The 27909-nt window shown below is 47.0% G+C and overlaps 3 protein-coding genes across 10 annotated transcripts in view; 2 read left to right on the top strand and 1 right to left on the bottom strand.

The window, feature by feature from the left end:
* Nucleotides 1-5406, top strand: part of Asap2 (ArfGAP with SH3 domain, ankyrin repeat and PH domain 2) — a 141923-nt gene extending 136517 nt beyond the window's left edge. For 2 of the 4 annotated variants that reach the window (XM_090337482.1, XM_090337480.1), the window contains 4 exons: nt 552-601; nt 1100-1170; nt 1543-1665; nt 3006-5406. In XM_090337482.1, coding sequence (XP_090193608.1) covers nt 552-601; nt 1100-1170; nt 1543-1665; nt 3006-3080 — 319 coding nt within the window. In that variant the 3' untranslated portion in view covers nt 3081-5406. Of the gene's footprint in view, nt 1-551; nt 602-1081; nt 1171-1542; nt 1666-3005 lie in introns of all 4 variants that reach the window. The other 2 variants (XM_090337481.1, XM_090337478.1) reach the window with 1 other exon arrangement.
* Nucleotides 5407-6380: 974 nt separating this feature from the next.
* On the bottom strand, nt 6381-16304 carry Itgb1bp1 (integrin subunit beta 1 binding protein 1). 5 transcript variants are annotated; one of them, XM_090337473.1, is made up of 9 exons: nt 16154-16304; nt 13480-13590; nt 13296-13381; nt 12567-12666; nt 11286-11364; nt 9727-9863; nt 7675-7767; nt 7003-7152; nt 6381-6610 (listed from the first exon to the last, which is right to left on the bottom strand). In XM_090337473.1, exons 4-9 carry the CDS (start codon nt 12636-12638, stop codon nt 6539-6541), a joined length of 603 nt encoding a protein of 200 aa, XP_090193599.1. In that variant the 5' UTR covers nt 12639-12666; nt 13296-13381; nt 13480-13590; nt 16154-16304; the 3' UTR covers nt 6381-6538. The 5 variants fall into 5 exon arrangements, with proteins under 5 accessions (XP_090193599.1, XP_090193600.1, XP_090193601.1 ...); XM_090337474.1 differs by having other exon boundaries at nt 13527-13590; XM_090337475.1 differs by lacking the exon at nt 13296-13381 and having other exon boundaries at nt 13527-13590.
* Nucleotides 16305-16422: 118 nt separating this feature from the next.
* The window catches only part of Cpsf3 (cleavage and polyadenylation specific factor 3), a 32140-nt gene continuing 20653 nt past the window's right edge, over nt 16423-27909 (top strand). The window contains exons 1-7 of the mRNA XM_090337470.1: nt 16423-16627; nt 18998-19061; nt 20683-20780; nt 22082-22210; nt 23089-23266; nt 24341-24430; nt 24932-25082. Coding sequence (XP_090193596.1) covers nt 16578-16627; nt 18998-19061; nt 20683-20780; nt 22082-22210; nt 23089-23266; nt 24341-24430; nt 24932-25082 — 760 coding nt within the window. The 5' untranslated portion in view covers nt 16423-16577. The remainder of the gene's footprint in view (nt 16628-18997; nt 19062-20682; nt 20781-22081; nt 22211-23088; nt 23267-24340; nt 24431-24931; nt 25083-27909) is intronic.

Raw genomic sequence — 27909 nt, 5'->3', positions numbered from 1 at the left:
CTCAGGAGGCTGAGACCTGAGGATCATTGTTCAAAACCAACCTGAGTAGGAAAGTCCATGAGACTCGATCTCCAATGAAGCACTCACAAAAAGCCCAAAGTGGAGCTGTGGCTCAAGTGGAAGTGCTCTAGCCTTGAGGAACAAAGCTCAGGGACTAAGCCCAGGCCCTGAGGTCAAGCCCCAGGACTCGTGCACACACACACAGAATAGCATGATGTATATTTCCAGATAAATGGGAACACAAATTATTTTTAAAATATTTAGCATGAAAAAAATAGTTGAATGACAGCTCATCCACTTCTGTTTTTAGAGATGGCATGTTTTTTGTTCATTTTTGGTTTTTGTTTGTGTTTTTTTGTGGGTCATGGGTCTTGAGCTCTGTGCCTGGGCACTGTCCCTGAGCTCTTCAGCTCAAGGCTACCACCCTACCCCTTGAGCCAAGCACCACTTTCCCACTTCCATTTTGAACACAGATGTCCCCTCCGTATCAGGGAGATGAGGTTGAGAGAGACAGCCTCAGGTATCAGTAAATCTGTTTTCCCTTTCCACAGGGTTGAGAAGCCAACCACACTGCTCAACAAAGGCCAGCCAAGAGGACCTGGTAATGATGCCATTTGGGACTGGGTTTGATTCTGCCAGGTCCCAGAGGAACATTTCTTGGCAGGTGGTCAAATGTATAGATAGGGTCTACCCACCCTCCAGCTCCTGTCTCTCCTCCTTCCCCTTGCTGTCCACCCTCCAGCTTCAATTCCCTCTCCCTTCTGCCTGCCCTCCATCCCCAGCTCCCCCACCTTCCTTCCCATCCTCCATCCCCAGTCTCCGCTCCCCGCCCCTCGCCGCCCCCAGGGCTTGATACTCTGCTCCTCACAGTTTAAGGCCTGTGGTTGTTCTTTCTGGTGCCCCTGCTTTCATCCTGCCTTGCAGAAAGTTCTCTGATTTACAGGGACTTTTCCCTTGTCACATCAGAACGGTTGGAGAAATCTGCTTTCACACAAGACCCTCTGACCCTGGTAGTCACTTTACATCTTGTGGTTATGACTGGTGGGATATCTTGTAAGGCTTCTTCTTGGCCCTAACACAGTGGATCTTTCTGGAACAGAAGCTCCGGGTACTCTGTCCAATGCCATGGCTCTGCAGCCCCCCGCACCCATGCCCAGGAAGTCCCAGGCAGTAAGTGCATAATCATCTTTCCTGCCTCTTGCTCTAGCAGGAAGGCTCTGAGGCAGGAAGGCTTCCTTCTTTCCCTGGGGAGGGAGGGCTGGGCATCCTGGAGCTGGGTGGAGACAGGCTAAGGCACAGCCCTCACAAAACCCTCACAAGTACCAAGCTCCAGCTGCTTCATTTCCCAGCTTTTCCTTGGCTCCTCCTGCAGCTAGGGTCTCCCTGTCATTTCCCTGTCACCAGAGCTGCACCAACCTACTGTACCCTGTGGGCTCCCCTCACCGGGGTCCTGGGCCCCTGAGAGCAAGTGTAGCAGGAGGCCCATAGTCTGTCCTGGTTCTGGCCTCCTGCCCACGAGCCTTCGCTCTCCTCCCGATACAGACCAAGTCGAAGCCCAAGCGGGTGAAAGCGCTCTACAACTGTGTGGCTGACAACCCGGACGAGCTGACCTTCTCTGAGGGAGATGTGATCGTGGTGGATGGGGAGGAGGACCAGGAGTGGTGGGTGAGTCAGACCGGGGTCTGGAAGGGGCTCGGGGCTGAGCTGCACCTGCCTGCCTGGCCTGATGAGGTTCTCAGCTGGAGGGGTACAGTTTTAGGGTGGCCATCAGGCCTCAGGACCCTGGCTGCTCTGCCCTCAGCAGGCCTCACACCTCTGTGTTCTGGGTGGGCGGGTGTCTCAGTTCATAGTCTCCCCAGCACCCTTGGGGGTCTGAAGGGAGGCCTTGGGTTTTGTGGTGAGGACCACACTGCTGCACTGGTGGAGCAGGCCTCCGGGAGTGGCAGACACCCCGAGTCAGTTTAGTCCTGAATGGGCTGGGGGCGGACCTGTGTCCACAGGACGACAGGCACTGCTCCCCCCTCCCTCCACCTGCGGGTCCTCGCTGCCCAGACTCCATGTGCAGGCTGGGAGGTGCTGCAGAGCGCTGGGATCTGCACACGTGTGGGACATGTCTGTGGGCCTGCTCACAGCACCGTGGTGAGACGAGCCTCAGGGAAGCCTGTGGGAGGCATGGCTTCAAGGAGTCCTCAGCACAGGACCGAGCCCTCCTGAGTGCTCGTGGACACTCACGGCCTGCTCCACAGGTGGAGCTGGGGTGCCTCTTGTAGAACTGGGGGGCGGGGATAGAAGTTGGGGGATTTGGAGCCAGCGTGGCTTTGACAGGCACGGGTGGTTTGGGCCCTCTCTAACCTCTATGCCCAGTAACACTCCCACTGTTCCAGCCTCCAGGTCTCTGTCTGCCCTGGCTTTGGGATGTGGCTGGAGAGCTGTTGGCAGAGCTGGCTCACCCATTCTTCTTGCCTGTTAAAATGTGCACGGAAGCCAGCACAGTGGCTCACACCTGTAATCTAGCTACTCAGGAGGCTGAGATCTGAGAATCAAGGTTCAAAGCCAGCCTGGGCACAAAGGAACCTCTAGAAAATGGGAAGTGGGGCTTGGCTCGAGGGTAGAGTGGTAGCCTTGAGCTGAAGAGCTCAGGGACAGAATCCAGGCTGAGTTCAAGCCCCATGACCTCCCCACCTCCACCCCCCAAAAGGTCCATGAACCAGGTTTTCCTTCTCTATTAGTCTTGCTTAGCACTGAGAGTTAGCGCTCCTGGGTTCCCAAGCTGGTTTGGCCTTTGCTGCTGAGCTGCCCTGAGTTTGGGCCAGGCAAGGATTGAGCCTCAGCTAGGAGACCTGACTACCCCTCTCCCAGACTCCGACCCCCTCCAAAAACTGCTGCCAGGCTTTTACCCAGTTGTTGTCTGGCAGAAGAAATCCTTCTCAACAGGTCTCTTCCAATGCAGAAACGACCTGCGGAGTTCCAAATGCAGTTTTCTAACCCACACTTGTTCCTTTTAGATCGGCCACATCGATGGGGATCCCAGTCGCAAAGGAGCGTTTCCAGTATCATTCGTGCACTTTATTGCTGACTGAATCGCTACTGAGCAAAGAGCCTTTCTTTAGCCATTATGTCCTTGTTCCATTACTGGTACCAAAACTCTTCCAGATAACCAGTTCCACAGATTGGATTGTACACACGCCCCATTCTTCTCATACCATACCACTGTTGTGTTTTAAAAACTCAAAGGCAGTTTTTATATATAAGTGAATTGTTTCTATAATTTGTAGTTTTCATGAAACATTGCTCTAGTTTTATTAGAAAAAAACTGAATTTCTTCAAAGGTGAACTGAATGTTTTTTTTTTAAAACTACACAACCAAGATCTTGCTAGAACTAAAATGAGGAAAAATGGAAACACTTCTTGCTTTCCTTACCCTAATTCTGGAGTTAGTGGTCATTAATGCAGTTATTTTAGAAAGCCGGTGAAGTGCTGCTTCAGAGCGCCCTGCCATTATCCCTGGCTGGACTTCTTTGGTCACAGGCTGTCAGTTCACCTTTAAAGACAAGTATTCCTCCAAGACGACTTGGAAACTTACACGTTAGCCTTGTGCTTTCTAGCCCTGCCCCGCGAGGTGCAGTTTCATGGCCTCCTGCATGTGTGTAACCCGTTGTGAAAAGAATCATCCCTAACCACATGGTGGCTTACTGCAGCACACGGCAGTCATTCATTCCTCTCAAGAGGTTGGAACAAACTGCATTTCCTGAACTGGTTAAAAAAACACCAATGATGACCAGGATGACGGATTGCAAAACCATGCTGTAGTTCATGTACTTCAGATGTTTCAGAATTTGCTGTCCCAAACTCCCCGTCATCCAGACAGCAGGTGTGCCGCAGTAGAGAACCGCAGCCCAGGCTGTTCCCTGCCAGGGCGCCACTGACTCCCTCGCTAGCTCCCGCAGACATGTGCTCCGCTTAGCGTCTTGTACTCTGTATCACACAGAAATGGTAGTCACACTGTCTTGAAACTCAATGTCCATCTGTTTGTATTCAAGCAATCTGTAGCTCCTCAGTAATGCTATTCTCCCAAACATCCCAGCCTTACTATTTAATATTTAAGGTCATTCTATCACTTAAACTTACGCTACTTGGGGAGGGGGTGGGAATTAGGCTGTGATAAAATGAACTCATTAGTTTAATGAACTTGACTGTCATACCTCTATTTAGTCATTGTGAGCATAAGATTCATAGTAATAATATTGGAAATTCTGGCACTCTTGCAGAATAGGCATGTGACACCCACTGGATTTTGAGCAGAGCAGAGGAATCAGTTTTAGTGTAGGCTTGGAAAGCAAGGCAACAGTGCATTCATCAGGTTGGCACAGTGACTGAAGCAGCTCGTCTTTATTATGCAACTCTTGCTAAGTGTGGAGTTTTGGGTTTTTTTTTCTTAAAGTATTGTATTTTTGTCTGCCATGATAATGGATGGCAGAACAAACTGGAATGTTTTGTTTCGAACCGTTGATTTTTGCTTTCCAGCATTCCCATGTGTTAGTTATATTCGTCTTTTTTTTAAGCACTACATCTATTTTCACTACTTACTAATTTCTGTTGTTTGAACCCTTCCTTTAGTCCACTTCCGACTAGAATTAGAAGTGTGAATAGATGTATTTTGCACAGTACGTCTCCAGTCTGTTGTAACAGCCCCCTGCCTGCATCTGGTTCTTATCATCTTGATGACCTGGTGCCAGCTGTCTTAAGAATCAAGTTGATTCACATCCATATTTAAACGTCAGCCCCAACTAGCCTATCAGGTTCACTGGTACATAAATACCTAGGAAATCTTTTTCCAGTCTACAATTGGGTGGTGCTATTGTGCAGTCATTAATAGTACTCTCGACAGGAGAAATTCTGTTAACTTCCTGCTAATATTGTTTCCTAGTTATTTGTTCTTTGCAAATTGTAAGGGGAAAAAAAGCCACTAAGAGAAAGAGAAACATTGTAGATATCTATTTATATTTAAGGTTTACATTTCCTGACCTTCAGCTGCTGGGTTCTGGCATTTTGTATGCCCTTTCATCAGCTGACCTGGAGGGATGCCAACTCAGAAAGGGTGCGCAGAACAGTCTGCCTGTGCCCCTGTGTGATGGGTCGAGGGTGGAGAACAGACTGTGCAGAGCAGTCTGCCTGTGCCCCTGTGCGAGGGTGGAGAACAGGCTGCAGCCTAGAATGCTATTTTGAGATGTATGATATTCAGTCCATTCACCTGATCACTTTGGTATATCGCAGCGCAACTGTATATATTGTATAACCTAAATCGACTCTTATTTTCATTGTCCTTAATAATTAGAGCATGTTTAATAAGCTTACTCTTGTTAACTAGTCATTTGACTGGAAAAAAATAAAGTACTTTTAAATGGACATGGTTTTATTTTTAATGTTTTTCATCCTTAAAATATTAGATATTACGGGCCCTTTTTGTCAAAAATAAAAAAGTATGCTAGCATACTACCCACTGGATCCTTCAAATACTTTAACATAAGCAGTGATCTTACCTCTGACATAAACACTGTAGTTTTTGTTTTGTCAGTTGTGGAGCTTGAACTCAGGGCCTGAGCACTGTCCCTGACCACTTTGAGCCACAGCACCACTTCTGGTTTTCTGGTGGTTAATTAGAGATAAGAGTGGCTTTAAACCATGATTCTCAGATCTCAGCCACCTGAGTAGGTAGGATTACAGGTGTGAGCCACCATCACCCAGTAACACTGATTTTCTGGCAGGTTCCACTGACAGTTCTGAAGAGGTTTTTTTGTTTGCTTTTTGTCAGTATTGGGACTTGAACTCAGGGCCTGGGCACTATCCTTGAGCTTTCTCAAGGCTTAGTGCTCTACCACTTGGGCCACAGCACCACTTCTGGTTTTTTCTGCTTTGTGCATGCTAGGCAAGCACTCTGCTACTAGGCCAAACTCCTGGCCCCTGAACAAGTATTTTCTAGAATCATAAGTAACAATGTTACAGTTCTGACTGAAAGAAACTGGGGTCTCTGGTTCCAAATCTGTCTGGCCTCAGTTCCAAGCCAGTGGCCCTGTCACTAGAGTCACATGGTGGTTTCCATCCTAATACTGCTGTTCAGTGAATGTCTGCGGTTTCTTCTTATCCCAGAAGTCCAGGGTTCATTGAAAGTTTGCCATCTAATCTGACACTTTTTGTTGTTATTGTTGATCATAGGGCTTGAACTCGGGGCCTCGGTGCTGTCCCAGAGCTCTTCAGCTCAAGGCTAGCACTCCACTGGTAACTTGAGCCATAGCCCCACTTCTGGTTTTCTAGTGGTTAGTTGGAGATAAAAGTCTCATGGACTTTCCTGCCCGGGCTGGCTTTGAAGTATGATCCTCAGATCTCAGGCACATTTTAATGTAAAGAATAATGAAGATTTCAGAGCATGGAATGTGAATATTACTTCCTATTCCCATAGCAGTTCAGCAGCCAGACTGAGAGCAGATGACTTAGAAAATAGCTGGCCTTCGATGAAGTTGGCTTCCCCTTGATGCAGAGTTCAGGACTTCTCAGAGGTTAGCACGGAGTCAAAAGCAGTGGAGAGCACCCTACAGATTGCCTGAGCTTGTTCCTGCATGATGTAAAAAGGCCCAGAAAGAGCAGAGTTCATCTCTCTCCAACCTTTGTAACATTTCCCCACCAACCTAGCCCCCAACACCTGCCCTGCCCGGAGCTCCCTTGAAGATGGGCTGAGGCCTGCATCAGAGGACAAGCCAAGGATGATGGAGTCCCTGGCCACGGTGGACGCAGCCTTATCTGCTTTGTGTTTACTCAGTTCAACTGCAATGCTTCGTAGATGACTCTTAAGTCTGTGCCTGCAGGCTTAGCCTCATGAGTCCATTTCGAGGCCAGGTATTAGGCAACTAAGGAGCATTTCCTCAGCCCTTGAAAAGGGGACAAATTGGTCTGGTCTGGCCACTTCCCTTGGTGAGCAAGGATCCCAGTAAATAAGGTAAAACCTACCAGGCTGCTGCACTGGTAAACCCACAGGCTGTACTCCTGGTTGCTTGCATCTGTGGTCTTGAGGGCCAGTAGGCTTTTGCCTGCACCCAGGCCATCGTCATAGCACACCATCCGGATAATTAAGTACAGGGCATGCCTGTGCAGAACGTCCTGCAGAAAGAAGACCCCATCATGGCACAAACTGCAGCTCAGTCTCTACCACACTGTCCCATGCGGCTTGTATTATGTGGGTTCAAACAGCATGTGCGTGGATCTGGCAGAATGTAAATATACACCGGACACTTCAGTAAGTTGAGTGTGGACCAATTTGGTTTGGGTCATGCTGTCCCATTTAAACCCCAGAAAATCAGAAACAGAACCTAAACTATCTCCATCTCTGCCTGGCTTCCAGGAAAACTGCTACTTTTGCTTGATGTGAAAGTGCACTGAAAGGCCAGGATGGGGGCTGTGTGCACACAAGAACCCAGGACAAGGGCTGTGTGTGCACACAGGATGCACTGGGAACTGGAGACAGGCTGGGTGTACATCAGAGACACAAAAGGAAGAAGCTCCTGTTTGTTCTAAGAACCTGGCCCAGCTGCCAGCCAGCTGCTCTGAACACAGACCTAACAGCCAGGGAGGCTGGATACCCCATTTCCTAAAACATTTTCCTTAATACATTTTACAACTTACATATTGATCCGATGTGGACACTTTTATGCCATACTTGGAAACGCCCATAATGAATTCTTCCTCCAGAGGAACAAAAGGCAACTTTCCATCTTGCTTTAAAAACAAATCACACAACATTCATCACAATGAGGGTACAGCTTGACTGGTCACCTCTAGTACCACAATCCCACACTAAGGTGTCCCACACACTGGTTAAAGTATGAGGGATACACCTGAGTCCAGCAAGAATTTCTCTCTGAAGAAGCAGAAGGAATACTTTCTTTTTTTAAAATTTCCTATTTAAAAATTTTTACAATGAACAAATTAAGCAAAAATCCAGATCAGTCTTCCTATATCGTTCTGTCCCTTCATGCTGTTGTGCCAGAAACCCTAATTTCAAACTGAAGAACTGCTCAGATTCTGAAGAGGTCTGCATATTTCTATTAGACAAACATAAGTCCTTTTGTTTAGATTTAAAAATACTCAGGGGGCCAGGAGTTTGGCCTAGTGGTACAGTGCTTGCCTGGCATGCACGAAGACCCGGGTTCTATTACTTGGTACCACATACATAGAAAAATGCCGGAAGTGGTGCTGAGGCTCAAGTGGTAGAGCTCTAGCCTTGAGAAAGTCCAAGGACAGTGCTCAGGCCCTGAGCTCAAGCCCAGGACTGGCAAAAAAAAAAAAAAAAAAAAAAAAAAGTAAAAATAAATAAGAATACTCAAAACATACTCAAGTCAGGGCATGAAATAACCAGGAAACTGTTGCAGGAGCCACTTTCCTGTCATTCTGCATCCAAACCGGATGGTAATGTCTGGCGGCCCTGTGCCATGGACTGTGGGACAGCTGCTGGGAGTTGGGAGTTTGGTTTCAGCTCCTGGGTCAGAATGTTACCTGCTTTGCCTTCAGTCAACTAAGATGAAAGGCTACTGGCAGTCTGTAGGCGTTCCATGCTGTAAATGTTTTCATGGAATATTAAGTTCCAATAAATAAATGGTTCTGAATAGCTTTGGGACCCTCGCAGTGATACAGTAACCTCTTGCCAAATCATTTCTCTCCACAGGCTTACAAGCAATTCCAAAACATGGGATAAAGGTGGTGCTACTGTCAAGATGACTTTTTCTTTCATTGTCAAGATAATGTACAGAGGGGTTACAGTTACATTACTTCTCGAACCTTGATACCCCTTCTAAAAAATGACTTTTTAGCTAAAACTCACATGGTGATCGGCCCTCTACTACGAGGACAGGCAGCCATCCTGGCAGTGTGCAGAGCGGCGGCTGCTCCCGCTAGCTTGGGATAATGTTCCAGAAATGCTGGATTGGCTGGATTTGTCCGGGCTAACTGGCCAAATGGTAAACTGATTCCCTTCACTGATTTCCTTCACACTGACCTAACTTCCTTCTCTGTCATGAAGATGAGAGTCGTAACATTCTCATCTCTATAGTGTAAGACTAACCGTAAGTCCTCGGTTCTCTCCACCTCCTCCTCAGGTAAATATATGGATATTACAATATTTTATGCAGCACGCAGCTTTGACTTATATCCAATTGCCTGCATAATGCCTTATTTTTTTCTTTCTGGTCCTGGGGGTTGAACTCAGGCTGGGCGCTGTCATTGAATCATTCTGCTCATGGCTAGCACTCTCCTACTTGAGCCATACCTCTACTTCCAGTAACTGGAGATAAGAAGCATTTTATAGACTTTCTTGCCCAGGGCAGGCTTCAAACTGTGATCCTCAGATTTCAGCCTCCTGAGCAGCTAGGATTACCCACATGAGCTACCAGCACCTGTCTTTGAACTAGTAAAACTACTGTACCAGTGGCGCTACAGTAAAGTTGGCGAGGATGTTTTAAGGAAACATCCCACTTAACCCAGTTCAGCCAGGCAGCCCGTAGAGGCTGCTCCACGTGAAGGAAGAGGCCTTTCCTGTGCAGCTCAGGCTCCAGGTGCCTGGTTCCACCCCTGGCAGTCACAGGATCAAGCAGAGCCTTCAGCACCACAGAAACCCCGTCTGATGGACTCACAGGCCATGAGTTTTGAGTCACGAGAGGCTTTGAATTGAGTATTTCTTACCTGGGCAACATCTACATAATTTATCAGGTCTAGTGGTCCTTCCAGACTTTTGCCTTCAGAGACCTTTAGTTTCTCAATGGCTCCAACATACTTTATTCGAAATTCTGCACAGGTATCGGAATTATTGTTGCTCTGACCTAAAGACAAAGGGAAAATGGTAATAGACTTCCTGAGAAACACTTATGGCGAGCACTTGCCTAACTTGTGCAAGGCTTCGGGTTCAGTCCCTAGCACTGAAAAAAAAAATTCTGCTTTGCAAAGGATCCTAAATTCTTTTCTGTGTTAAAAACAGACTCAGACTTTACTTAGTACAAAGTTTACTTAAGACAAAGATTTAAGGTACAAGGTGACTCTGGATAGCACTGGGGTTTGAACTTGTGCTCTCTAGGCAGTCAACTACCTGAGCCACATCCACATCATGATACAGAATCTTTCCATTCACTTCCATTAACCACTTTTGTCTGACTCACAGAATATAAGGTACATAAAGGTCTCACTAATAGGAATAAATTAATGATAACCTTTATTTAGAATAATGAACAGAGGGAGTCAAACAACAGTGGGTACATTGTCGTGTACAATGATAGTTTTATTCTTCCTCCTTCCATTACCGGGTTAACTTTCCTCTACCGCTGAAGCAGAAAGACCTTTTACTTTTTTCTTTTTCTCTGTGTAGATGGGATAACGCCAGGTAGGAAGTACTTTAATGGAACCGATGACAGAGGCTGAATGTGTGCTATAAAATCCAGCTAATACCTGGACGCAGTGGGTCACACCTGCAATCCTAGCTACTCAGGAGGCTGAGATCTGAGGATCAAGGTTCAAAGCCAGCCCAGGCACAAAAGGACCTGAGCCTCTTATCTCCAACTAATCACTAGAAAATGGCTAGTGGGGCTTGACTCAACGATAAGGAGGTAGCCTTGAGCCAAAGAGCTTAGGGACAGTGCCCAGGCCAAGTTCAAGCCCCATGACCATCAAAAAAAAAAAAAAATCCAGCTAATACAACTTATCATGGCAAATTTTCAGTGACACTGGCCATGCCAAGGTAATACTGGGCAGTCAGTACTCTCTTTTATAGAATATGACCATGGTCTATTTTAGATACAATGAATGCAGTTTACTTTCAATGAGTCTCTAGCTATTTATGGAGTTGGGTGAGTGAGATTTCTAAGGAAATCTGCTGCTACCCAACTCCCCATCCTCCCCCGGGCTTGAACTTATGTATGTCTAGGCCGCCAAGTTATCAACATGGTTCTCCCAGAAATGGCCTAATTTGCTCTCCTGCCACCCATTTCTTTAAAAGTTAAATATGTTATGACCTCTAAATTATTGTCATGTGATGTTTTTGAACATTTGTCTCTCAAGACCCACTAAGCACAGTTTACCCTTGTGCCCAAGGCCAGCTTCAACCACCCAGCCCCACCCCCTAGCCCATGTCTACCATTCTGCTTCCCTTCTAATCTCTTTCAGAAGTGGGAGAGGGACGTGGCAAGCTCATGAGAACTCACTGGGCTATGTTTTAAACTGTAATCAGCGAACAATCCAAGCTCTTCCCCTACCTGAACTTTTGGTGGAGTCGGTGTCAAGGCTGGCGACAGTGCTGGAGCGGGACAGACCCCCGAGGCTGGAATCTACAGACTGCAACAACCAACACCACACAGTCAGAACTCCATCTTCTCTGAGGCAAAGGACCCTGAGCTGACACACACAGCTCCACTGCTGTGGCAGACAGACCGTAACGGACTGTTCCAAAGACCTCCCACAGCAAGCTTCAAAAACCCACACGATCCCAGCTGCTCCTCCTGGTGCACCACAGAGGCAGTGAAGCTCACATCTCGGCCTTCGCCTCTCTGCCCAACCAGAAGACCCACATGTGTCATGTGACACTCAGTATGGCCCTTTCCCACAGAGCCCCATGCAGGGGAGCCCAGCCCAACTCAGTGCATGAAGACAGACAGATGCTACCTAGTAACTACCTCAGCCCTCCAATTCAAGTGTCCTCATTCTGAACCCGGGCTTCTGCAGGTGGCCCACTCATGTCTGGCCCACAGCAGGAACACAGTGATTAGAGCAGGCCTGAGGCTCGTCATCAGGGCAAACTGCCAAGCAGAACTGGTAGGCAATTTTTGAAATTTAAATAGTTGTGCCAGGGATTTCAATCAGTTTATAAGTATAATGTGTCTTCATCACCACTTCCATTTCCCCTCCCCCCCCAATCTTACCGGTAGGCCAATCACTTGTGGAAATAGTTTGTTTCATAGAACTTTATTCCCAATGGTGTGTGTATGAGTATGTTTGGGTTTTGTGCCCATACTAGGCTTGAACTCAGGGTGTGGGGCTCTGTCCTCGAGCTTCTATGTTCAAGACCAGCACTCTACCACTTGAGCTACAACTCTACTAAGTGGAGCTGGTTAACTGGAGATGAATCTCACAGACTTTCCTGCCCAGACTGACTTTGAACCTTGATCTGCAAATTTGAATGAAGACCTGGGTTCCATTCCTTGGTACCACATACATAGAAAAGCCAGAAGTGGTGCTGAGGCTCAAGTGGTAGTGCTCTTGCCTTGAGAAAGTCCAAGGACAGTGCTCAGGCCCCGAGTTCAAACCCCAGGACTGGCAACTAAAAAGGTTTTAAGTCAAGATTCACAGGTTCTCTCCCATATAGTTTCCCCAGAAAAGTCCAAAGAAACTGTATAAAATTAAACCAGACACGACATGTATCTGAAGACAGGAAGCAGATGTGAGGGCGCAGGGTCGCCAAGGCAGGTTGGGGTCTGCCGCCCCGTGTCCAGGCAGACAAGCACAGGCACCACTGTTCGACTCTGGACCCTGCTCCCTACCTTGCTCTTCGTACTGATTTCACTGCTTTGAGAACTGCTGCTACTGTGCCGTTTCTTGCCTTTCCGAAACATTTTTCACCACAGCATGACCCTGGAGCTCCTGGAAGAAAAAGTGTCAGTCACAAGAAAAGCGACAAAGCCAAGCGCTCCTGCTTGTGCACATGTGAAAGGCACTTTCTTGTGAATGACAATGTCACCTGTTATCAAGAAATTCAAGGACTTCTCTTCAGTTAATTCAAGATTTCACCAAAATACCTAGTACACTAAGTCTGGGCATGCTGGTAGACACTTGGAATCCCAGTTGGGCAGAGGGCTATTAAGGCAAGACCCTATAGGAACAGTAAATTAAGCTAAAGCAAAGGATGTTGGGGACATGGCTCAAGTGTAGAGCACCTACCTAGCAAGTGTAAAGCCATGGACACTGGAAAAACGTAACACATGCATCTACTCAGGTTCACATCTATCTTCAGTAGAGCAGACAGCTGAAGGCACGCATACCCCTGGGAAATCTATGTTTCCTGAAGTAACTGTCAGAAAACTTTCAGAGTGAACATTAACAACATGCCCAGGTGCTACGTCCACACCTCCCTGCTGGCAAAGACCAGGTAAATGTACACTAGCTACTTCATAAGATAATTAATGCCTGGTACGCAGATTTTGTCTGTGCCTGTCTCCTAGGAGATGGCAAATCATCCCCCCTGTTGGGTGCTGCACACTCCCACAACTTGCACACAGCCTCCAGGCCTCCTCCAGCAGTTGAGACACAGTCGCTGGCCTCTTGGTGTGTTAAGGGCTTGCACAGACCAGGCCGAAGGCTGCAAACCATAGTAACAGGAGCTCATGATCTGCCATTTTATGGACGGGGCTATGGCCCCATTTCAAGAGAGTTCACAGACAAGACAACCTGACATACTTTTACCAACACTGGATCTCTCCAGAGGCAACAGGAAATATGCGTACCACAGAGTACACCAAGGTTTCCCATGGGCCCGGTCAGTTCTTTCCAGAGGAGCAGTCGGCGAACCTGGTGAAGGAAACCATCAAGTAAACTAGGGCACTCCACCCACCCAAACCTCTTTTTGCATTTGCAAATCTCATGCCATCTCTGATCCAAAATCCCCGATTGTTTGTTTGCCCTTCTCTTTCTTTTTCCTCTCTTTTCTTTCTTTTTTTCCCCTTTCAGTACTAGGGCTTGAACTCAAGGCCTCATGCTTGCTAGCCACCTGACCCAGACTTGCAGCTCTTTCTTGCTTTCATTGTTTTTCCCTTTTATGCTTCAGTTAGCCAAGACCACAATCCTATTTACACTAATCATGTAGCTGAGGTGACAGGCACGGCGGGCCTCTGTGCTTTTGTTAAGATGGGGGGAGGAAGTCTGGTGAATTTTTTGGCCTAGGTCAGGCTTGAGCCTCATTTCTCCCAAGTAACTATGTGAGCCACCACAAGGACCACAAAACCACAACTTTCTAAGCTGCCTCAATCATCTAATTTCTTTCTTTGTAGGATAACAAGAAAATCCGGTCATTCCCTGATTGTTTAGAAGTCAGTGAGCCTAGGTTACAAAGCAAAGTAGCTAGCCAGAGAACACATCAGAAAGCAGCCATTCCTATGAGGGAGGCAAAAGAAAGTGAAAGAAGAGATGAAAAGTGACAGCTGAGCTCGGGATGGGGGTTCAAATCCAGCTTGGGCAGAAAGGCCCATGAGACACTGCAGAGAGGAGATGGCAAAAGTGTCCCCGGTGGCCCACTCTGAGGACAGTGTAAGGCAGGTCACGGGGACCTTTGGCTGTTTATAGAGTTTCACAGAAAATGTAGAGGTTTTTGAAAAGCAGTCGACGTTATCAGATTTCTCTTTCTAGAAAATATGACTGCGGCCATGAGACAGAAGAAACGCAGAATGATTTTCATGTCAATCTGGAGGCTTGGAGGAAAAAGCATTTAGTAAATCTTTCCATCTACTGTTATGTTGGTGCATGTTCTCAAGCAAATCATTCTCATTTTTAAATTACACATACTTAAAAATGAGGCCAAGGGGGCCAAGAGTGTGGCCTAGTGGTAGAGTGCTTGTCTAGCATGCAGGAAGACCTGGGTTTCATTCCTTAGGCACCACATACATAGAAAAAAAGCTGGAAGTGGTTCTGTGGCGCAAGTGGTAAGAGCTCTAGCCTTGAGAAAGCCCAAGGACAGTGCTCAGGCCCTGAGTTCAAACCCCAGGACTGGCAAAAAAAAAAAAAAAATGAGGCCAAGGCTTGAGAAAGTCACTTAGATGCCACAAAGCCAACAGGCTTAAAGTAGGGAACAGATCTTCCTCATGGCCCCCTCCCCCAGGAAGTCATGTCACTGGCAGAAACCAGAGACTGTCAGCCCTTCATGGTCCGTCAGCCCCCACATCCATTGAACATGAGAATCCTCGCATCTAACTCTTACTTGGTCAATAAACCATACACACTGTTGTTTTAGCATCCAAGAAAGCAATGGATCCTCAAACTCTGAAAGAGACCCGTGTACTAAGTTGTTTGGTACATGTTTGTTTGTTTGGCCAGTCCTGGTCTTGAGCTCAGGGCCTGAGCACTGTCCTTGGACTTTCTCAAGGCTAGAGCTCTACCACTTGAGCCTCAGCACCACTTCCGGCTGTTTTCTACGTATGTGGTGCCGGGGAATCGAACCCGGGTCTTTGTGCACGCCAGGCCACACTCCCAGCCCGGTACGTGTGTTTCAGCGCTGGTGGCGGAGATCTGAGAACCGGGGACGTCGTGAGGTCCATCCCTGCAGTGAACTGCTCAGGAAAAGCCGACCGTGGCACTGGGGCACAAGCGGCCGAGCCAGAAGGAGAGCCGCCAGTCCACTTGAGCATGGTCAGTGGATCCGCGCCCCGCGCCCGCCGCCGCGCCTCAACCGACTTCTCCGCCTGCGCTCTCCAGGCTTCCCTGCGGCCAGTGCCGCCCTCCAGGAGCAGCCGGCCGGCTCCCCGCCGGGAACGCTCGGGGCTCTCCGGGCCGCTCCGGGCTGGCGAGCGCGAGATCCGCTATTGTCTGCTCGCCGCCACCGCCCTCCCGCGAGCGCCGCGCGGGCCCGGTGCCTCCCGGGGCGCCGGCCGGTGACGCCCCGGCGACGACTCCGGGGGCGCCGCGCCCAGCTCCCGGCGCTGGGGAGACCGCCAGACCTCGCCCCCGGCCCGCGAGCCCGGCGGAGGACGGCAGCGTCCCAGGTCGGGGAGGCTCGGCACGGGGCCCAGGCTCCGCAGGTCGGGTCGCGGGCCCCGCGCGAGGATGCGCACGGAGCCCCGCCGCACCCCGGCCCGAGGGGCGCAGCGGCGGGCCCGGCACTCCGCCCCTGCGCGCGTGCCCCGCGGGCGGCGGCCTCCCCCGGTCCCGATCCCGGCGCTGCCCTCCCCACGCTGCCCCCGCACCCCGCTCGTCCGCCGCGGGACGCAGACCCGTGGGCGGCCCCCATCCCCGGCCGCCGCGGGCTCCGCGGGGCCCCACCCATCCGTCCAGACCCGGCACCGCCCCGGGGCCGCGTTCCCGCCGAGCCACGAGCCGGGAGCGGCGACCCGGGCCCGGGTGAGGTAGGGTCCGGAGCGCTCACCTGGAAACGGCGGGCCCGTGCGCGGGGGGACCCGGCCTCTCGCTGGGCGTTGGGGAACCCCCGCCGCCCGGACGGCTACTCCAATTCTGATTCCAGCGCCAACTTTTCCAGCCCGCCCCACCACGTCCGCCAGGCCACGCCCCACTACGTCCGCTAGGGCCCGCCCCCGCGCCCGCCAGGCCACGCCCCCGCGCCCGCCAGGCCACGCCCCAGGGCTATGCGCAGGCGCAGTGCCAGGGCCAGCTCTCGGTTCGCCGGCGGGCGTCGGAACGGTCCACGCTCGCCTCCGCGGGCGGAAGTGCTTGGGCGGAGCGTGGTGTCGCGGGCGTCCGAGTGCCGGAAGTTGTGTTTTGGCGGATGGAGCTTTCCTCTCTAGGTGGGATTGATTGTGCTTCGGTGCGCGCGGACCCCGGAGACCTCCAGGATGTCTGCCATTCCCGCGGAAGAGAGTGACCAGCTGCTCATCCGACCCCTGTAAGGGAGCGCCGGCCCCCGCCGGCGGGGGCCCCCTGCTGCCCCCGGGGCTGCGGCCCGGCCTGCCGACTGCACTCACCGTGGGCCTGGCTGAGGCCGCGACATGTGCCGCTTACCCTCTCCGGAGCCGGACGTGCCGGGGTCCACGCTGAGGGGGGGCCGGCTGGTGGGAAGGAGCTGAGGCCTCGGGGCGGCACCGGCCGTCCACAGCAGCCGGCCTGCTGTGGTCTGCAGGCTGCCCTGTGTTTTCTTTTGTCCCTTAGCTTTTTCACTCACGTCTGTTGCTCTGCTGCTTGAGCCATAGCTCCACGCCCAGCTTTCTGCCGGTTCACACAAGCAGGAATGGGCTGGCTTTGAACTCTCATCCTCAGAGCTTAGCATCCCTAGTAGCTAGGATTATGGGTGTAAGCTACCAGCACCAGCTACCAGCTATATATATATATATTTTTTTCTTTTGTCGGTTGTGGGACTTGAACTTTGGACCTGGCTGCTGTCCTTGGGCTTTTTCCTCAAGGCTAGTGCTCTGCCCCTTGAGCCACAGCACCACTTGAAGCTTTTCTGTCTATGTGGTACCAAGGAACGGAACCCTGGTCTTCCTGCCTGCTAGGCAAGCACTCAACCACGAGGCGAAACTCCAGGCCCTTCAGTTGGGATTTTTGTGTGGTCACAATTTTATAACCCTCACCACTGTACTTCTAGAACATTCTCATCATTTCAGCCACAGCCTGCATCTAATACTAGTCACATTCTTCTCTCAAGCCTTATATTGTCACTAGTCTCCTTTCCTTCTCTGTAGACTTGCTTTTGGGGGGCGTTTCATACAGATGGGAGAATTTGATGTCTGGCTTATTTCACAACATAGTATTGCCATGGCTCATAATTTGAGGGTTTTATCTTTTGATAAGCATTTCTTGAGGTTAACTACCTGTCAGGCACGGTAGTAACAGGGAACAGCAGTGAACAAGTTCCCGTAGTGAACCATAAGCAGACTAACTTCATGTTGTGTTCCACTGAAGTCATCCAGATTGTGACTAGCTATGAAAAAAAACAGACTAGACAAGGTGGTAAGAGAAAGCCTCTGGGAAGGTAACATTTGAATGTCCACCTGGTTAAAGGGAGCTAGTCATGTGACTTGCAGAGTACAACATTCTGGGAAGAAAGCAGGACAGAAGGCTGGTTTTGAAAACTAGTTTGGCGTATTGAATATGAAGTCCTTAGCTGAGATCCCAGTGAAGAAACATAACATGTATAGATTAAGAGTATTAGAACATGTGTGCAAGGGGGCATATACACACTTGGGAGTCATTGGTGTGTTCAAAACGATTCAGTTAAGTAGAGGCCGTGGACAGAACTCAGAATATTCGCAAGGGTGAGGAGGGAGGGAATCGGTGAAGCAGCTTAGTGTGAAATAGAGAAGGAAAGCCAGAAAGATAGGACCAGACCCTAGTGTCAGAAAAGCCAAAGCAGGAATGCATAAAAGGACCACATAGTATGAGAAGATATATTCTGAATGAGTTGGATGAAGACCAGGTATGGGTGTTTGTGCTTGGTAATGATAGTTCAGGGCAGACAGTGGCAGTCGGTCTGTTCTGAAGTGCAGGTGTGGACGGTGAGGAAAAGCAGCAGGAGAGTGTCTTCCTAGGGGGCTGGCCGGAAAGACAGTAAAGTGGGAACCAAAGGAGGTGGGAACTGAGAGGTTTGAGTTTGAGAATTTAAGAAAGACTACGTTATCTTTCATTTCCTATGGTAGAGCAGAGGGTGAGGGAAAGGCTAGTGACACCGCATTCAGTTTCCCAAGGAAGGGCATGGGAGCATAGAGTAACACACAGGCACACCTTCCAGAGTAGCTTGTACTAGGAGAAGTGGTAAGAGGAAAGCCACGGGTGTCCAGTTCTGTTTGCTTGATGTAGATATGCTGGCCTTTCTCTTGGGGAAAAGACAGAGGGCTGAGAAATTTAGGAAAGGGAGCAACATTAGAAGTCATTATGGTAACTGGAAAACTGAACTGGCAGTATCTAGGGTAGATGAAGTGGAAGGCCTGGAATTCCTGGTAGCTTCCATCCAGTTTGCTTGTCTGCATCAGTGGCCAACTCGGAGTAGAATCTTCAGTGGGGCAGACCCATTTTCTGTCGTCTCATTAAACACTGAGCTCTTGATGTCAGGTCACTCTTTAGCACTGGGATACAGTTTAAGTTGCAAGAAAGATTGAGTTTATTGAGTTCAGGGTGGGGGGGTGTTGGGGTTGTGTGTGAGGGTGGTTGCAGGATTGGTATGGTGTTAGTTCCTGAATGTTGGGATATGCCACCACGCCTGCCTTAAGGTTCTGTTTTGATTGTTTCTTAAGTTTTATTTTACCCTTGAATTTTACAGTGGAGCTGGCCAAGAAGTAGGAAGATCATGTATTATTCTGGAGTTCAAAGGAAGAAAAATAATGGTAATTATCACTGTTACTGTTATTATTTGATGGGCATTGAACTTACAGCCTTGTGCATGCTAAGAACATGCTCTGCCATTAAAACTATTTCCTCAGTGATTATTCATTTTGTAAGTTAGAAGAATGGCTCTCTCTATACTAGGTATTAGGTCTTTTCCTAGTAAATTAGTTTTCTGCTTATCTCCCAGAAAAAGGGTAGAGGGCACATGATGTATGCTATATTGTGCAGAAAAAATTAATATATGCTATGTCCCATAATCTGACAAAGTCTCAGTAATCTAAGAAGATGCATTCTGAGGTTGTAAAAATGTCAACTAGGGCAGAGGAGCTGTGGCTCAAAGCGGTAGAAAGATAGCTCGGAGTGAAATAAAGAGCCCCGGGTGGGGGGAAGGGGTGGGTGGGGAGGAGTATGGACTAATGATAGAGTGCTTGTTTAGCATGCACAAAACCCTGGATTTGATTCCTAGGTACCACCTGCACAGTAAAAGACAGGAGTAGCTCAAGTGATGGAGCACTAGCGTTGAGCTCCACCCCCCAAAAAAAGGGGAAAAAAAAAAAAAAACAACTTAAGGACAGTGCCCATGCCCTAAGTTCCAGCTCTAGGACTGTCCACAAAAAAAAAAAAAAAAAAAAAAAAAAGAGCTCAGACAGTGTCCAGGGCCTGAGTTCTTGCCCCACGACCAAAAAAAAAAAAAAAAAAGTTCAAAAAATATCAAATAATTCTCCAAACTTGCTTCTTTGAAGTTTCTCTTCTGTTCTTAGGAGTGTCTAACCAACCTCATTGCTCTGCCCAAAGCTTCAGAGCTCTGGACACCACAGTGCAGCAGGAGTGATTGAGCACTAGATTACTTAAGTAGCCTTTGGCATTCTTCCTCTCTGAGCTGGAAAAGTAGCGGTTCTAAGGTCCTCAATATTAGTACGTAAACCTGTAATCCTAGCTTCTCAGGAGGCTGAGTTCTGAGGTTTGAAGTCAGCACAGGCATGAAAAGTCAGAGAACTAAAGGTGGATCTGTGGTTTCAAGTGGTAGAATGGCAGTCTTGAGTGAAATAGCTGAGAGACAGTGCCCAGGCCCAGATTTCCAGCCCTAAACCCAGTGCTCGTGTATACACACACAAACACATGCCTTTGATTTGTCTATACTTATCTTGAACAAGTATGTCATTCATAATCATCTCATTAGCCATAAAATAAATAAATCCTAATGATAGATCTGTAAGAATTTGTTACATTAAAGCCTCTCCTGACCAGGGAAACTTCCTAGTCCTATGAGCTCAAAGCAGATCTGGGAGTAGCAAATCAGTGAACTTTTAAAAAGCCTACCATCATCAAATACTAGAGTTCTTTAAAAAGTTCATTTTTTTATAGTGGCCTCCAAAATCAGCTAGAAAGGTATCTTGTATTTTGCATCTGATGAGATTTAATTGTGAGCTGTATTCTAAATTTGAGGAGTTAGAGCTGATAATGGCATTTTCACCACAGTTAATAAGAATTGCATTCCAAGTGGTCATATACAGTCCATGTTGATTATGTGGATGGTAGGTCAGTTTACTTGGTTATTTACTGGATGAATTTCAGTAAAATAAGGGGTAGGAAATTCTGACCTCCTTCTGTCTCTTCTAGCTGGACTGTGGGATCCATCCTGGTCTAGAAGGAATGGATGCGCTCCCTTATATCGACTTGATTGACCCAGCCGAGATTGATCTCCTATTAATTAGTCAGTAAGTCTTTTCCTTCAAAAGAAGTATTGATTTTAGGTTTGGGTTTGGGTATGTGTATGTGTCTGTGCTGGTCCAGGGGCTTGAACTCAGGGTCTGTACACTGTCCCTGAGTTTTTGTGCTCCGGCTAATGTTCCACCATTTGAGCCATAGCTCTACTTCCAGCTTTTTTTTTTTTTTTTTTTTTGATGGTGAATTGGAGATAAGAGTCTCATGGAGGGCCGGGAGTTTGGCCTAGTGCTGGAGTGCTTGCCTAGCATGCATGAAGTCCTGGGTTCTATTCCTCAGTACCACATACACAGAAAAAGCCAGAAGTGGCATGGTAGCTCAAGTGGCTGGGTGCTAGCCTTGAGCAAAAAGTGTTCAAGGACAGTGCCCAGCCTCTTCATTCAAGCCCCTGAACTGGCCAAAAAAAAGAGAGAGTCATATGGATTCAACTATGATCCTTAGATCTCAGGTAGCTAGGATTACAGACTTGATCTATCAGTATCTGGCTAGCAGTATTACTTTTAATATTATTATTTACCAGATTCTGAGATTTGGGTTTTTTTTAGAAAACCAAATATTTTCTACTGGGAAGCACTGCAAATATCTGTGCCAAAACCAACATTACATTTTATCATCCTAGGCTAGAAGGGTACTACGAAAAACTCACTGGCCTCCCTCTGTGTGCAGTCCACTGTTCAACAGGGAAAGAGGTAGTAAAGATCTTGAATCCCTGTCAGATGACACAAGAGTCTTCCAGGACATCTCTCTGGTGTCACTGCTTGTCCGTTCTCTTAGAACTTCATATATGCATGGTGACATTCCAGTAAATGGTTATCATTTCTGACTGCCAACGAATCTTCAGTTCTAGTCTTGTCTATTAATTTACTGAAAAGATTTTTGCTATTTTTTTTTTTTTTTTTTTTTTTTTTTGCCAGTCCTGGGCTTGAGCTCAGGGTCTGAGCACTGTCCTTGGACTTTCTCAAGGCTAGAGCTCTACCACTTGAGCCTCAACACCACTTCTGGCTTTTTTCTATGTATGTGGAACCGAGGAATGGAACCCAGGTCTTCGTGCATGCTAGGCAAGCATGCTACCACTAGGCCAAACTCCCGGCCTGATTTTTGCTATTTTTAAAGCACTTTTAAAATCATCTCCTATACCAGAACTCTATGCTTCATTCCTCCCTGTGCTCACACCTACTTTTGATTTACTCAGAGTATTATTATGTAATGTAAGCTTCAGGAACAACAATTTAATTACATGTAGAGCTTGGAGGAGGATGTTACGTGAATTTGTTCACTCTTGTTTCTTTTTAAGTTTCCATTTGGATCACTGTGGAGCATTGCCCTGGTTTCTACAGAAGACAAGTTTCAAAGGAAGAACATTTATGACACATGCCACGAAAGCTATTTATAGATGGCTTCTATCTGACTACGTCAAAGTTAGGTAAGTGGCTTTCTTAGATCATCCAGCTCCCCACAGTACGTAGCTCAAAATAGAGATCACTTTGTGTTTTGAAATAAGGTAGTCTCTGTTATTCTCCAGGTTTAGTCATGCAGGAACAAGCTATTGTGTGTCTCACCTGCCCGCCTTTCTTTCCTATCAGTTTCACACCCTTTTAAAGCTTTGATAAATGAACATAGATAGCCTACGCCACAAACATGGAGGCTAGAAAAGCCCTATAAATAACAATTCATGATCGTGTTACTACTTAAGGTCATGTATTAAGCAATGATACAATGATATATACTAAAATTTTATTTTGGATTACCCGATGAGAGGAAATTGCTAAAATTGTTGCATGGGGAATTTTTTTTAAAGCAAATCACAAAAAAGAATCTTTTGTAGGGAAGGTCTTCCAGTTGTAAGAGGAACATCCCTTTCCTATCAAAGTTCAGAACATCTGTGTGATACCTGCAGTTCAAATGACTAACCTTCAACCCTTGTCACAAGCTGCTTATGTTGTTCTATGCCTGTCATCCCAGCCCTGGGGGGGCTGAGGTAGGAAGACCATAATTTGAAGCAAGGTTGACTGCATAGTGAGACTTTGTGTCAAAAGACAGCAACATGGTATCTGTATGCACCTAAGAAAACAGGAAGAAAAAAAAAAGACAGCAACAATAATAAAAATCTAAACTTGACCTTTTCATTCAGTAATAGCTAAAATACTATATATTACCATGCAAATACCAAGGAATACAAAGTTATCCTTAGTGTTGCCAGTTAACGCTTATATAGTGCTTATGTGCACTGATGTGCATCTGTCTTTAGTCTGATGTAAAACTTCTTGCGCTTAATTCCTTTTATTACCTCTTTCAATTTAGTAATATATCAGCAGATGACATGCTGTACACTGAGACAGATTTGGAAGAAAGCATGGATAAAATTGAAACCATCAACTTCCACGAAGTTAAGGAAGTGGCAGGAATCAAGTTTTGGTGTTACCATGCAGGCCATGTCCTGGGAGCTGCTATGTTCATGATTGAGATCGCAGGTGTGAAGGTAACTTTCCCGTCCAAGAGGCAGCAGGCCTTGCTGTAGGCCAGCCAGGAGCCTATGCTTGCATTCTGGCTACAAATTGGAGTCACTTAGGAAGCTTTGAGAAATTCCTATTGAATAGCTCTAAGAAACACCGGACCTAGAGATTTGGCCTTGGCTTTTCCTTTTGAGGTGATTTTTGTTTGCATCCTGGGCAGGAACCGGTGTTTCATGTTTAAGTAACTCTTTTCAGCTGCCCATGTTTAACACATTTTTTTTTTTTTTTTTTTTTTGCCTGTCCTTGTGCTTTCTCATGGTTAGAGCTCTACCACTTGAGCCAGAGCACCACTTCCAGCTTTTTTTCCTATGTATGTGGTACTGAGGAATTGAACCCAGGTCTTCGCGCATGCTAGGCAGGCACTCTACCACTAGGCCAAACTCCTGGCCTCCATGTTTGAAACAGTGTGTCATTAAATCAGCTTTTCTTTCACTGCGCTGTAGCAGCACAGAAAATGTGTTGGAAGTAGCCTGAGTGCTTATCTGATTCTCATCTGCCCCTCCTGGCACCTGCCATCCTCACTGGATAGTGCTCCATCCATCCCTCCAGATAGTCCATTCTGTTGACACCCTTTTTTCTCTTTCCCTTGACTGAGAAGCCAGCTCTGCCCTTGAACTTGGGGCCTGAGCTCTCTCTTTGGGCTTTCTCAAGGCTAGAGCTCTATCACTTGAGCCACAGCACTACTTCTGGCTTTTTCTATGTATGTGGTACATCGAACCCAGGTCTTCGTGTATGCTAGACAGGCACTCTACCACTAGGCCAAACTTCTGGCCCTGAGAAGTACTTACTTGATCAGTACTTACTGTGGGATGATTCCAGGCTGCTTCCTTCCCATTATTTAGATGAGACAGCTGGAATGCAGGGCCAGTGTTGGCGCTGTAACTACTTCACACACAGTGAATTACACACAGCATGGAATCTAGTTCATCTGGTACAGACTATTTGTAATTTAATTGTGCAAGATTAAACCCTTCACTAGCAAATGAGGCCTTTCCTAAATCTTAAATTTCTAGTTTTGTTCTTTTTTTTCTCCTTCACAGCTTTTGTACACAGGGGATTTCTCAAGGCAAGAAGATAGGCACTTAATGGCAGCTGAAATTCCTAATATTAAACCTGATATACTTATCATTGTGAGTATTACTGTACTGTATTGCAACTAGTGTAGTGTAGGCCGAATTTTTCCTTTTTTGTTTTGTTCTTTTTTTGTGTGCAAGTCCTAGGACTTAAACTCAAGGCCTTGGTGCTTTACCATTTGAGCCACACCTCCATTTTCCATCTTTTTACTGGTTAATTGGAGAGAAGAGTCACACAGATTTGTCTGCCCAGGCTGGCTTTGAATCTCGATCCTCAGTTCTCAGTCTCTGGAGTAAGTAAATTTCCAGGCATGGACTGTCAGTGCCCATCTTGATTCCATCTTCTAAAATCTTTATATTACTTTGAATGTTTTTATTTGCTCTTCTTCCCAGTTTACATGTGTAATAAATAACATTGTTATAATTAACAGCATGTGTTCAGGTGAAAGACATGTTAATAGAAAACTGAATCTCTTGGCCTCAACGTTTCATAAGCATTTAACATTTAAGATCATGGGGGATGTTTGGCCTTGGTCTCATGTGTCCTATCCATTTTAGGAATCTACTTATGGGACCCACATCCATGAGAAGCGTGAGGAGCGAGAAGCAAGGTTCTGCAACACTGTTCACGACATTGTGAACAGAGGCGGCCGAGGCCTCATTCCTGTCTTTGCGCTGGGCAGGGCTCAGGAGCTACTCTTGATTTTAGGTATTTGGGGGCTGCTGAGGTCATATATCATTTTACAAGATAGCAACCTCCTTGCTGTGTCCTTCCACCTTCTTATTTAAAAATGTGGCTGAGTGCCAGTGGCTCATGCTTATGATCATAGCTATTTAGGAGGCTGGTGGAAGATTGAGGTTTGAAGCCAGCTAGCCAGCACAAGTCCATGAGACTCCTATCTCCAAAAACTACAAAAGCCCAAAGTGGAGCTATGGCACGGGGAGAGAGAAAGAGAGAGAGAGGGAGAGGGAGAGGAGAGAGAACGGTCCCATCTTTTGCTCTTACTTGGGCCTCCTTCATTGGAACAAGTACAAGTGGCTCTAAAGCCTTGGGTGAGGTGTGCATACAGCGAGGGAAAGTAGGAAGGTAATGCCATGTTGTCATCACCACACTGGTGCTAGCTGCTGCCAGATGTTATGTAGTACACAGTGAGGCACGGTACCTCACACCCGTAATCCTAGATACATATGAGGCTGAAATTTGACGATCACAGTTTGAAGACAGCCTGGGCAGAAAAATCTGTGACTCTTTAAGTAGCAAAAAGCTGGAAGTGGGACTGTGGCTCAGGACGCCAGCTTTGAGCTAAAAAAATGAAGCCAGGGAGCTGTGCACAAAGCCCTGGGTTTGATTCCTCCGTAACATGTATACAGAAAAAGCCAGAAGTTTCTGTGGCTCAAATGGTTGAACCTATCCTTAAGAAAGCCCAAGGATAGTACTCTTGAATTTGAGCCCCAGGACTGACAAAAAAAAAAAACACAAGGCGCCAAGTTCAAGCCCCACTACTGGCACCAAAACAAAACAAAAAGTAGGTCATCTGGTCAAATATTAATTTCAGATGAATAGTAAGATTTTAGTATATAAAAACCTGAAATTTGTGTTGTGTATCTGAGGTTGAAGTGAATGTTGGCTATTTTTATCTGGCAACCCCACCATCAAAGCATGAATTGTAATTCTTTCAGTGACCAGGACTACAGAACAGGATTGTTGCCCTTTCCCTGCCTGCTCCCTGCAGACAGTGTGTGGAGGAGACAGGAATGAATCGTGGGCATCAGATATGACCTTGGTCAAGTTACTTAATTATTTTTAATATCTGCTCATAAAAATACAAAGTCCAGAATGGTGATATGCTCATTGGATATAGTAAATGGAAAGTTTGAGCACAGTGTGTTGAAAACTTTTGACACTGTTACATTTGTTCAATTATTTCTAAAAAACAAGTCAGTGGATACAATAGGAAGAATATGTGCAGCACACATCGCAGGAAACTTGCCTGACCTTATGCAGACTTGACACTAAGACATCCCATAGCAGAATGACACTTTCATTCTTTGGCCTGGGCTAGCCTCATTCCCTCACATGGAAGATGGAGATGTTTAGAAAGTGAGACGTGATGCTTGTGGATTGGGCAGTGGGCATTTGGTTTGTTTGCAAGTGCCAGTGCGTAGGGTGCAGAACTCAGTGGCATTGGGCAGCACCACCTTTGTAATTGATGGGATTTCGTGATGGAGTCCCCTTGAAATCGGCCGTCAGTTGAAGGTACACTGCCCTTTATTTAGACTATGTACACTGGACTCATTTGCTTAGGAGTTTTGTTTTAGTGCAGTTATACAAGAATATGATTGTACTGTTTTCCTTGTGCCAGTGCTGGGGCTTGAACTCAGCCTCTTGTTCTAGATCCTCTTTTTGGCTCCATTTGAGTCATACTTCCAGTTTTTTGGCTTTCTATTGGTTATGATAACTGTTCAAAATCAATTTAATTTATTTGGGAGTCTTGTTTCTTCTATCAGTAGTAATAGGCCAGGAGTTTGGCCTAGTGGTAGAGTGCTTACCTGGCATACACAAAGACCAGGGTTCAATTCCTTGGTACCACATATATGAAAAAAAGCCGGAAGTGGTGCTGTGGCTCCAGTGGTAGAGCTCTAGCCTTGAGAAAGTCCAAGGACAGTGCTCAGGCCCTGAGCTCAAGCCCAGGACTGGCAAAAAAAAAAAAAAAAAAAAAATTGTAATAATAAGCCCGCATGATGGCTCACGCCTGTAACCTAGCTACTCAGGAGGCTGAGATCTGAGGATCAAGGTTCAAAGCCAGCCTGGGCACAAAAGGACCTGAGATTCTTATCTCCAGTTAACCTCTAGGAAATGGAAAGTGGGCTGTGGCTCAAGGGTAAGGTGGTGAAGACCTGAGGGACAGGACCCAGGCCAAGTTCAAGCCCCATGACCCCCACACACACATACAAAATAATAATAATAATAATAATAATAATAATAATAATAATAATATTCTTTTATTTGAAACTGTTGCAAAGTCTGGTACCAGTGGTTCATGCCTGCAAATCCTAGCTGTACGCAAGAGGCTGAGATCTGAGGATCACAGTTCAAAGCCAGCTCAGGCAACAAAATTAGTGAGACTCTTATCAAGTTAATCACAGAAAAAGCCAGAAGTGGTACTGTGGCTCAAGTGATAGAGCACTAGCCTTGAGCAAAAGGACCTCAGAAACAGAACCTAGGCCTAGAATTCAAGCCCCAACACTGGCAAAACAAAACAAAACAAAAAACAAAAATCCTCCAGACCAAAAAACTATTGCAAGATTGTCTCTTTGAGGTATAGTCAGTTGTGTCTTTTGATCCGTTCGTTATTCCGTAAACTCTAAATGAGTCATTTGTAAAAACCTCTCCATCTTTGATCTGTGATCACAACATTTTAATTAATTATTTTAGATTTTGCCCTTTTCTGGTTGGGGGGAAGGGAGAGGGTGTGAGACCAAGACCCAAACTCAGTATCTGACGCTTGCTTTCACTCACTGACTTTGAAAATAAG

This window comes from Megascapheus bottae, chromosome 7 (genome assembly GCF_031878675.1).
Source record: "Megascapheus bottae isolate mThoBot1 chromosome 7, mThoBot2.hap1, whole genome shotgun sequence".
Classification (NCBI taxonomy): domain Eukaryota; kingdom Metazoa; phylum Chordata; class Mammalia; order Rodentia; family Geomyidae; genus Megascapheus; species Megascapheus bottae.
The sequence above is the reverse complement of the archived record's forward strand: the minus strand, read 5'-3'. Positions and strand labels throughout refer to the sequence as shown.

What these genes read in the sequence shown, in the direction of transcription:
- Itgb1bp1 (XM_090337473.1), bottom strand. Translation starts at nt 12,638, where the DNA reads ATGTTTCGGAAAGGCAAGAAACGGCACAGTAGCAGCAGTTCTCAAAGC. An exon ending in TGTCCACATCGGATCAATAT is followed by an intron (nt 7,153 to 7,674) that starts GTAAGTTGTAAA and finishes TTCTTTCTGCAG; the next exon opens with GACGTTCTGCACAGGCATGC. An exon ending in TTTACCAGTGCAGCAGCCTG is followed by an intron (nt 6,611 to 7,002) that starts GTAGGTTTTACC and finishes TACATCATGCAG; the next exon opens with GAACAAGCTCAGGCAATCTG.